The sequence below is a fragment of the Dermacentor albipictus genome, chromosome 1 (assembly GCF_038994185.2).
Source record: "Dermacentor albipictus isolate Rhodes 1998 colony chromosome 1, USDA_Dalb.pri_finalv2, whole genome shotgun sequence".
NCBI lineage: Eukaryota > Metazoa > Arthropoda > Arachnida > Ixodida > Ixodidae > Dermacentor > Dermacentor albipictus.
Window position 1 is genome coordinate 309,026,306 of NC_091821.1, and position 11,268 is coordinate 309,037,573.

General features: G+C 44.9%; 2 protein-coding genes across 3 annotated transcripts; one reads left to right on the plus strand and one right to left on the minus strand.

Moving 5' to 3' along the window:
- Positions 1 to 709: 709 nt before the first annotated feature.
- On the minus strand, positions 710 to 3,924 carry LOC135907029 (profilin-like). 2 transcript variants are annotated; one of them, XM_065438701.2, is made up of 4 exons: positions 3,636 to 3,923; positions 2,615 to 2,789; positions 1,759 to 1,856; positions 710 to 1,339 (listed from the first exon to the last, which is right to left on the minus strand). In XM_065438701.2, exons 1-3 carry the CDS (start codon positions 3,756 to 3,758, stop codon positions 1,759 to 1,761), a joined length of 396 nt encoding a protein of 131 aa, XP_065294773.1. In that variant the 5' UTR covers positions 3,759 to 3,923; the 3' UTR covers positions 710 to 1,339. The 2 variants fall into 2 exon arrangements, with proteins under 2 accessions (XP_065294773.1, XP_065294774.1); XM_065438702.2 differs by lacking the exon at positions 710 to 1,339 and having other exon boundaries at positions 1,756 to 1,856; positions 3,636 to 3,924.
- A 602-nt stretch (positions 3,925 to 4,526) lies between these two features.
- On the plus strand, positions 4,527 to 6,967 carry LOC135907028 (ATP-dependent DNA helicase Q1-like). Its single transcript, XM_065438700.2, has one exon. The coding sequence runs from the start codon at positions 4,816 to 4,818 to the stop codon at positions 6,742 to 6,744; it is 1,929 nt and encodes a 642-aa protein (XP_065294772.1). The 5' UTR covers positions 4,527 to 4,815; the 3' UTR covers positions 6,745 to 6,967.
- Positions 6,968 to 11,268: the final 4,301 nt, after the last annotated feature.

Genomic DNA, 11,268 nt, shown 5'->3' on the forward strand with positions numbered 1-11,268 from the left:
TACACAAGACAATGGGCGTGGCCCTCAACTTGAGCAGCTTTCCAACTAACGCACATTTGCCCTGTTGAATCACCCATCCAGCACCATGGATTCCTCCAAACAGACCCACTACCACTCAAGCAGTGGGGAGCTTCCAGACTACAAATCGCCAAACATGCCGCACCAACGAGGCAAGAGCTTGCAGTAATTTGAGCTCCCTGCCACGGAGTAAAAAAAAAATTGCCTACAAATGCTGCTGAATGCTGGCAACAGCAAACTGGAAGGCAAGCTGGCCTCGCAAGACAATTTGGGGAGGGGGTCTTGGCCAGCAACATTTGCCAAAAGTTGGTGCCTGCTTTATATGAACAGGCTGTCAATCACTCTGCACCACGCATGAAACTGTCCGTTCACATCCATACATCCCCATTAAAAATGTATGAAACCCCACCACACAGTTTCCTTGACTAGGCTCTCAGTATACTCGGCACTGAATTTTCTTTTCTTCAAGAGGGGGAAAAGCGAGAATGCCACAGCATTCATGCTTCATGGAAGTGTTCTAAAATGGCACTAGGTCTGAAAGCAAGTGTGGCTTACCAGCCGGCACAATATGGAAAGAAAATGTTTTTTTCCGGGAAGCTTCCGACCTAACTCAGCACCGATTTGAGCGCTGAAGAGAACACGTTAGCAAAAAAGCATGAAAAAGAAAATAAACCAAACAAGGACGAAGAGAAACAGCACAAAATAATTTAATAGCACCTGTCCACCTCTCAACATGTGTGCATAAAAAAAAGTTGGGTATAAGTTCACCAACACTGGAATTTATTCCAACCGGCGTATTTGGCGCAACACCATGTTCACTGGCTTTGACAGCTTTGCCATTAACGCACAAATTGTTTCCCCGACCCACCTAAAAAAACATTGAAGAGGAGGAGAAGGTGAGAAGAAAAATACATTGTAACGCATAAAAAAAAAGATTACAATTCACAATTAAAAATGTGCCAACGAATACAGGCAAGAAGTGATGGAGTCTTCTCTCCTTCGCAGTTGCACACCCCCTCCCCTTTCACAGAAACAATATAGAGGGACTCCGCAGAACTCACGGACGTGTCATGTTAACAGTGCTCGTGAGAAAGTGGAAGGAAGCGAATTCGAAGGAATGGGTGGTGCAAACTGAAGTTGCAAGAGCGCCGATGCATGGGGCTGCGGTCTTCGGCGGACGTCATGTTGGCTTTGTGGCATCTTCATGGTTTGACCATCAGGGAAGGGGCAGGAAAGGAAGGTGGCAGCGACAGCAGGATCAGGGGGAGGAGGCAGCCCGAGCAATTTCGTGGCAGACAGCACTTTCCTTTGCTTTGTAAAACTGCAGAGAAAAAGTGAACAAACATTACAAATTGGACAACAGCCGTAGAGACAACCACACAAAACTCCGAACAGCTCGAGAAGGTACATGGCGTTGTAGGTGTCACAAAGACTATGGGCAAAAATCGGGCTAAACTTGTACAAGGCATGAAGGTAACATTAAACCCAAGGACTGCAGCCTTGGGAAGTGTCCATCTGAATACACTGAAGCTGCCAAATGATAATTGAGCATTGAAATGGAAAATAAAGCAAAAAATACTTCTGACGCGAAAACAATGAAACTGGAACTGCTAATAATCAAAAGCTGCATTCAGCAGATGTATTGTTGCAAGTTTAATGAAAGCTACCACGATATAGGCCCGTGCAAAGAAAGTGGCAAGAACAGAACAGGCATAAACGACTAATGAAAGCTAAACATACCTAATAGTTATTTTGCTTCAGATAGTCTCCTAGTTTCTCGACCACAGTGTTGAGCACACCAGGAGGGAAGCCATCAATGGTGGCAGCTACCAGCAGACCTGCGAATAAGAAGCAAAGTAATGCACTGAGATGTGTTCCAAGACACAGGCATTTACACCGGCGATTGACAAGACGTCGCGCGACCAGGTCAGTTGCAAATTGTCGCTTTGGTCGAAACGCGTGCTGCTTGTGTCGGTCGCTCACTGCACGGTTTCTCAGTGGCAGACCTGAAAAAAATCAGGTGCGCAGGAACACGACGTCTTTATACGCTGGCGCTTACTTTAAGTTTCAATAGCACTGCGAGCAGACTTGAAACGGCATCGATCACGAGACTGTTGCGACGTGCCGGTCGCCTTGCGTCGCTTTGTGGTTGCGCGACCTCCTGAAGTCGCCGGCGTGAATGAGCGAAGTCTTCTTGCTCAGCAGCAGAAGCTATTGCCACTGAGCCAACCCTGATATTATAATTGCGAAGTGCACCGGTAGAATGCAATTTCAACTGCTCTAATGAACGTTTCCAAACGAGAAGACCGCATACTTACCGACAGGAACACGATCAGCAACTGCGTCCCCGCAAACTATGGCCTAATTCAACCGCTGTCCAAGTTCGACATGCGGTAGCATGTCGAACTCTAGTCACTTGCCCACCGCCGATTTTAATAGCTTGCTCGAAATGGCCATGTTCACTGTTACACAAACGGCGCTCAATAAGAATTTGTCGGCTCCCATAGTAGCATACTTTGCTGCCATACTGCACCATGCGTGAGTACGACTGGCATATCCGGTGTTTATGACAGAGCAAGCGACTTCGGGAACTCACAGGTGTTCGTGGCGACGGCGATGAATGCTGAGCTGCCTTTTCGGCCCCGGACCAAGTTGTTCTCGGCGCATAGGCAGACATACTTCTGGCCACCAAGGTGGATGCCGGTCTCGTTGAAAGCACTAGGGTTGGTCCGCATCGTGTCGGCGATGGTTTTCAGCTCCTGCTGCGTGATCTGCGCCGATACCAGCAAGCAGATGAAGCCTCTCCCCCCGTTCACAAACTGGTTCGACCGGCGCACAAAAACGAAAAATCGCCCCGCCCCGCCTCAGCTCGATGACATTACCCCTCCCCTCCGATCAGGTTGAACATAGAAAAGCAAAGTCGACCGACACCGCGTCACGATAACCAAGGCTCGCACCGCGATGACCCGAGCTCAGTCGCACCTAGGCCTACCTCCTGATGCTCGCCACCGGCAGAATGCCGCTTTTTTTTTATATATTCAATGGAAAGCGACATGAAACTTGTAAAAAGCAACTTCAAGTAGATTCTGTGCTAGTAAGAACAAGTATGCTGCCGCACACCGCGAATACAGGACGAGCGAGCGTAGGTGAACATATAATCAAACTAATGCCTCGGTCACAAGTAAAAATCCCGAGCACATGCGGCGGCCAGGATAGTCAACATGAAATTCGAGGAATGAACGGTTACGTAGGATACATTTTGCAGCCAAATGTCACTTTTATAGTCACAGGAAGCTAATCAAAAACACCAAAGACCTGCGACGAGAGCGCGCGCTAAATTTATTGACGTTCACGGAAAAATTTGACAAACAAGGTAACGCCTTTGGGCGTGTACGCGTACTAATGCCAATCTCGAGCGATAACGACGGCCGAGGGCCGATAAGGTGTAACAGAAAGACCACAAACGAAAGCGCAGACGAAAGACGGCAAAATGCACCACAGCCGAAGCAGTCGACGGCGAGCAATGAATGCCCCGTTTTCAAACCCGGCCACAAAGGTGATAACATGTCGGCGTGTTAGGCCTAGTCGAGGCACCGGCATTGGAGCCGCTTGCTCACCGAACAGTTGGAGTCCTTTTCATATTTCGCCCAAATGGCTCCATCGTTGAGGCCAGCAATTGCGGCCACTGTGCAGTTGACCTGTGCACAAATTTGGTTGTCGACGTACGTCTGCCAAGACATTTCTGAAGCGTTGTTTTCGTTGCACTACAGAGGTATCCGACACGAAGCCGCAGCGCTGGCACCAGATGCGCTCAAAATCCAACAAAGCCGGCACTGCGAGAGCGACCGATGCTCGCACGACGTATCACTCCGCCGGGCTCCGGTGCACGTGACGTCGGAATCCGCCGGCACCTCGCTTATATACTGGCAACCAGCTGTCACTGCTTGCTCGCTCGCAACGCCGCAGTGGGCGAGAACGAGGAGGAAATTATCAGCCGGAGTTTTACAAACATCTTTCGCCATTTTAGGCGCCTGGCAAACAGTGACTCTTGCTGTAAATAGTAAAGATATTCAAAATGCGCATGACGTGCGCTTGTAGCACACACGGCACCACCCCATGAAAGTACCTGTATCTACAAAAATTGCGTAGGGATAACAGATGCATTTCCCCCAAAATTTGAATTCTACGAGCTAGAGAGTAAATACAAATTTATAAAATGCCTTTGTTAAATTTGTTCTTTTTTTATTGCGATTAGTCATCATTAGTGGGCTTGCGGACAATCCCTTCGAAAATGCGCGCAGAGCTTGTAAGCGTTGAACGTTTTCAAATAACTGTTCATTTATTTAAGTGCTGCTACAATTGGGCGGCAACCACCGCAAAATTGGACGTTAAAGTGATTTGTATTAAATAAGTTAACTCAAAACAGTAACTATTTTTCTCGGCGCAAGGTTTGCTACGTCACATTTGTCGTTGCTTTCGCACAGCAATCGTAGTGCTGTGATTCATCCGTGACGTAAGGCGGAAATGGAAATCGGTGGCGGCCCCTGCCAGATTACCGCTGAAATCGGTTCAAATTAGCGAATGTTAGTTCTGCCGATGCCGTGTCATCCCGTCGCCGCCGTCACTTCGTCACCCACGCAGCTCGAACAGCGGAAGCAAACTTTAAGCAAGTTTTGACAGTATGTTCCTTTAAGTGCGGCAGTTTTGTGCGACCTGTTCCGTAGCGCCGTTCCCTGGCGAGTCCGAACAGCATGACTTCTTGATTCGTGCCTGTATGTAACTCGCCCCGTTACTGAAATGGCCTTGTTGTCTTGGGAAGAAGAACTTCGAAAAGTAGAAAAAGAATTAATATCCACTGAGAAGGAGATAGTTCGTCTTAGCACAATACGGGAATGCCTCACGAGGAAAAAGCATGAACTTACTGTTAAGTTGAAACAAAAGTCGCTGGACGAGATTGCACGCACAGATTGGAGCAGGTCCGATTTCCCGTGGTCAAATAGAGTTAATGAGGTGCTAGAAAATGTGTTCCACGTAAAACGCTTCCGTTCCATGCAGCTTCCAGCCATAAACGTCACCCTTTCAAATAAAGACTGCATTCTCATCATGCCAACCGGAGGCGGAAAAAGCCTTTGCTACCAACTGCCAGCGCTGATTTCAAAAGGTGTCACTATCGTCGTGTCACCCCTACTTTCACTCATGGAAGACCAGGTCATGGCGCTGGAGGCCATGTCATACCCAGTTGCCATGTTGGCTGCCAACGTTTCTGTAAAAGATACAAACCGGATACTGAAGGCTATGGCTGACGGAGAGGACAGCTTAAAGCTGCTGTACGTGACACCAGAAAAGATGGCCAAAAGTAAGCGTTTTATGTCCATGCTAGGAAAGGCATACCAAAGGAAGCATTTTGCCAGGCTTGCTATAGATGAAGTGCACTGTTGCTCCCAGTGGGGCAATGACTTCAGGCCAGACTACAAGTACTTGGCCATAATGAAACGCGAATTTCCTGAAGTACCAATTTTAGGAGTCACGGCCACTGCTTCTGCAGCCATCGTTGCCGACGTTCAGAAGATGCTTGACATTGAGAGCTCTGTGGTACTGCGTGCACCACTGGACAGACCTAATCTTGTTTATGAAGTACTGCCAAAGCCTTCGGGGACTGACGAAGCTGTGAAAAATGTTGCCAAGCTCATTCTCGGTCGTTTTAAAGATCAATGCGGCATTGTTTACTGTTTTTCCATTAAGGAGACTGATGAATTGGCAGAGGAGCTGAAAGGCTATGGTATTGCCGCGGACTCTTACCATGCCAGCATGCAACCTCAAAGACGCAGCAATGTTCATACCCTCTGGATGCATGGGAAACTTTTGGTCATTGTTGCTACCATTGCTTTTGGTATGGGAATTGATAAGCCAAATGTGCGCTTTGTCATTCACCACACACTGTCAAAATCTGTTGAGAACTACTACCAAGAAAGTGGCCGCGCAGGAAGGGATGATCAACCAGCCACGTGTTTGATACTTTTCCGGTTTGCTGACATATTTCGCCAGACAACATCTGTCTTCACGGAGAAGTGTGGCCGAGAAAATGTCTACACAATGGTGCGGTACTGTGTGGATGTGCGTGAGTGTCGTCGTGCTATGTTCTTGCGACACTTTGGAGAAAGACATCAAGACATACGTTGCCATGACGGCATCTGTGACAACTGCCGACTCAAAGAGACAGTGAAAGACATTGATGTCACAGTGCACATCAAGAACATCTATAAAGTGCTTTCAGCAGCAAGTGAGGCAAAGGAGCAATTGACAGCGACAAAGTTGATTGACGCCTGGATGGGCAAAGATGCCAAAAAATGGAAGGAACGAGGGATTACAAAAACGGACCTGCCACGGGAGCGGTGTGAGACGATAGTTGCATGGGCACTGCTGGAAGGCTACCTCGCTGAAAAGTTCCACATCACTCCTTATGCTTACATCAGTTATATTCGTATAGGTGAGAGGAAGCAAGAAATTGACAAAGGCGAAAAAGTTCGTTGCCCTTTCTTGATGACAAGTCTAGCTGCTCCAGAAGTCGCATTGCCAGTATTGGTAAAGCGCCACAAGCAAAGCAAAAGTGACCATGCTCAAAGTAAACGACCCAGAAGTGAGGCACAAGGCTCGTCAAAGACAAAGAGCCAAAAGTCATTCAGTAATCATTTACCAACATCCCAAGACGTGGTTGTGATTGAATAATTCACTTTGGTTTGTTATTGCTCCTTTGACATACCTGTGTTCAATAAGTCAGATACTTGCGTTCTAAACATTACATGTTAACCATAATAAGGCTGCTCAAAGAACTGAGAGCCATTGAGTGACCATTTAGTTATCTCACAGTATGTTACAATTGTTATGTGCATTCTGATTTATTGTTGCTACATGGACATACTTGTGTTCAATAAATATGATTAGGCTTGTGCTTTAGATTTTACTCAAGGAAGCCAGACCTTGTAGTGCATCAGTAAATGCAATAAAATCTTATGCTTTAGTGATTAGCAAAGTTGAACTGTAGCATGCAGTTGGCCTTAAGTTGAACATTTCAGTCCTCTGACTGTAAAACAGGACTGAGATTCAGCATTTGATTCTGTTGTAATCAGTTGGCCTGTTGCTCTACACAATAATACTAAAGAAGAATTTCAAGCTAGGGTTGGCACATTTAAAACTCCCTCTTCTGAATTTGTTTTCATCTGGCTGCTTCTATATCTAAAGCAACTGAGGGCCGGCTTAGTTGGGAGATTTACTGTTAATGAAATGCTAAGCTGCTAGCGATCATATCTTTAAACCATTGCATAAGGTGGTGTAAATAACTATGTAATGGAAGATGCAAATGCTTGACTGTCCTAAAATTGGCCTTAGAGACAACACTTTAGTATTGGTCACACCCTTGATGCATTATAGCTGTGATGGCTGCAGCACCAGTAGAAAGCAAAAAAACGTGAATATATTGCACTTAGTGTTACACTGACGAACATAAGGAAGAAGACGCGGACATACGTGGTGCAATACGTACGTCTGCGTCTTGCTCCTTATGTTCGTCAGTGTACCACTTAGCATAGTATTATCATGAACATCCACCAACTAGCCCCATTCACTGTTTTACTAAAAGCTAATATAGTTAGTTGCACTGCTTTTACATAAGGAGGTTAAATGGGCCCCACAACACCTTTTCTTTGAAACGGAAGACACTAGTAAGTGCAATGTGTTTCAGTGAATATACTGTTGCTGCAAATATTTTTGAAAAGGGCCCAATAATAATGGGGATATAAAGATGTCTTGCCTATTGGTGTTTCCTTACTTTTTTCCATGGTGCACCTATGGTTACGCTTCAAGCTTGCATCTGACAGAGAGCAAGAAAGAAGTGGCAACAGGATCAGCAGGATGCATTAGCAGCTGCCATTTTGCCATTACCTGAGGCTTCATCATCATCACTTGCCCATTTGCTGTAGAAGATCCCTGCAGCATATAGGCTCCCTCTGCATGCACTGAAATAGTATTTGGCATGTATGTTTGTGGTAGCGTCATCTACAGATGACGAACATTTTCTTATTGTGTAGAAAAACTGTTGTAGCACCACTTTTTGATAAACTAGAATATAAATGTTTTTGAATTTGAAGCACAGACACATATTTACAGAAGGAATATTTATTTTGGTATAATTATATAGCACTCCTGTACTGACTAGTGCAACATAGACAGCTATTAGAGACCAAGGATCAGTTTTAAACATAAGATCACTAGTTGTGATTAAAAATATATGAATAGCTTTTCAACAACCTTAAAGCGCGATTGCAAACGAAGTTTTCTAAAAAGAATTGTGCCTGTATATGTAGCTTTCTATAAATTCTAAACAAATGGTTGCTAAAAAATGATGGGATGTTCTGAAAAAAGGTGCTGAAGGACTTCTATGCCTTAGAGTAATGTGAAAGGGCTGATTGCTAGGAAAACGTTGCAGGTTCATTCATTCAAGTAACTTTATTGAGTGCCCTGCAATTTGGTAGGGTGGGCTTGGACCTCACCTACGTTTCGGCCAAGGGTTGTTGGCCTTTGGCGGCTTCCTCGGCTCGCTGGACGGCTCAGAGTTGGTGCTGCAGGTCTGAAGTGAGCAACGCAAACTCCCAGCACGCACAGAGGCTGTCGCTGTTTGAGGCTGCATCACCATTGTTCTGTATCACAGCCGTACATTCTCATAGGATATGCTCCAGGGTGGCTCTAGAATCGCAATGTCTGCACTCGTCTGTTGTGTATAAATCTGGGTGTAGTGTAAAAAATAAAACTGCTGCATGACAAGATTGCCATAGATGACACACTACAAAGTCGGAAGTTGTCATGTGGTGCAAAAGCAAAGCTTAATCGAAGCCTGACAGAACTCCAACCAAAATTTATTTTAAAAATCCTGTTTCAGAGCTGAATCAGCTCCTTCAAGAGTAAGATGCTGGGGGCCAGCAGCCGGATATGAAACGCACTGTTTTTAAAACAAAATTTGCATAGTGTTCTGCCAGTCTTTAATACAGTTATATTCCTAACCAGGCAGGTCTGTGCCAAATGCTTGTTTGAAAACAAAGCTTGAATTATTGATCTTGTTTTAACATTGCTCTGAAAATTCATTGTTCACTCCTAATAATCTGCAATGGTCAGTTGTTCTGAAATATGTAGTTAGTTTTCAGTGTTCGAAAATAATAGTTCCTTTTCAAGTATGAATAATTACTAATATTCGATTCATATTTGAAACTTTGAATACTCGCCCACCCCTACTTTTATTGCAAACAATACCAATTATATTCTTTTGCACATACAGCTTTTTCACTATTCGGATTGCTTGCAGCAGTCAATATATTGTGTATGTTCCATTTGTAATTCCGATATAATTCAAACTAGGAATCTCGGCCAACTTTTCTCGCTGCAAACCAGCCCAAATCTCTGAAATATCGATTCAAAGAGATACAGATGCAAGAGACTGGCAGCAGAGTATGAAGCATTATGTGATGATGCCCTTGCTACTAGAGTCCATTGTAAGTTGAGGAAAGGGAGTTCATCCTTCAATTGCAATTTTCTAGAGACAGCTTTGAAACAATGACTAAGCCAATTTAGTACATTCAGTTAAAGCACTTTCAGGATTTGCCATTAAATTAGTCATTTTATCAACATTCTAGCAAACTAATGTCATGAAACCAATGATGTGAAAGAAATATGATATTTATACAATGGTTACCCGGCATGCTGCATCGCCACATGCAATCATCTCGGCTTACTGACATGAACAGTTATGCCACAGTACCAGTTTTCGCTTGGCCTTGGTAGCTACTTACTCAAAGCTGCACACCAGATGAGTGACACCCTACCACACGGTGCTAAAAGACGTATCATTTTATGTACACCAACTAGGGACAAACAGTTATACAAAATTTAGTGTGTCTATGGAATAATTTAAATTTTACTATGCGTGCAAGGTATGACAATGTGCATTATGTGTGATGGGTCTGCAAAGTAGGTAGCTCTTGGAAACTGCTGAAACCTCTTGAAACATGTTTAAAATTTGTTTAGCAATAGTCTATCGAGTGGGTTCGTTCATTATATTCAAGTAGTGAACACAGCACTAAAGAGATTCTAAAAAAAAAAAGAAAAGGAACACAAGCTCCTGTTTAAATTTGTATGTGTAATGGTATCACAAGCTGCTTCCTGCATTATTCAAACAGCACCCAATTAAAAAATTCAAGGTTCACAGCTTCCAACTATTACTTGTATAAAGGGGACTTATTCGGATCATAGAGCAGCCATGACAAACGGAGCATGAGCAGGTAGGGCGCAGCCGGAGAAAGACCTGGGTACGAGCCACACGATGGCAACAGGGCTTTTCAGTGTGCCGATCTTTTTCCTCACAATCGCCCCCGGTATGAAAGAGTAGCCGTCCTGGTGACCTAGGGAGAGGTCAGTGGATCACAATATGGCTCGAGCCAGTTAATGCGGACAGTCTCTCGACCGTGACGATGGAGATCGGAAAATGACGATACAGGTTTGACCAGGTAATTAACTGGTGATGTTTGAGCAAGCATCTGGTAGGGCCCATAGTACTCTGGAAGGAGCTTGGACGAATTCCCGGGAGCAGCAACAGGTGGGACCCAAAGCCACATGAGGCTGTTGATGGTGAAAGGGTGAGAAGGTGGTTTGAGGTCATGACACTGTTTTTGACAACACTGTTGAGCAGATATCAAATAACGGGCCAGTTGTCGACATTTCTCAGTGTGCTGAGTGAAGAACTGGGTACAAGCCACACAATGGCAACTGGGCTTTTCAGCATGCCGATCTTCCTCACACTTGCTTTTGACTGAACATTGCAGTATACTGCAATAACTAGAGCTTGCACAAGGCTCTAAGGTCCATGCAAAGCGTGGCTGCTTGATGGCTGCTTCAAGTGCCTGCCGCTCAGCCACAAATACTTTCTTTAATCCTCTATTCTAAATGAAAGCCTATCGTCTGCTGTGTAATATTGTAAGGTTGCTTCTTTAGTGCGAGAAGCAAGCCATTTTAATTACACATCATTACAGACCCCCCTATGTGCACCAGGCTGCATGTAAATTCCATGTCACCAACTCCTACCAGCGCAAAGAAAGCTATGTGCCTCGTCGGAAAACCAGAAATGAGAACTCAACGCTGCTCAACTAGCATTGAGTAGTGGAGGATCAGCAGACAATAATGGACATAATCACAGGCAGCAAAAAAAAA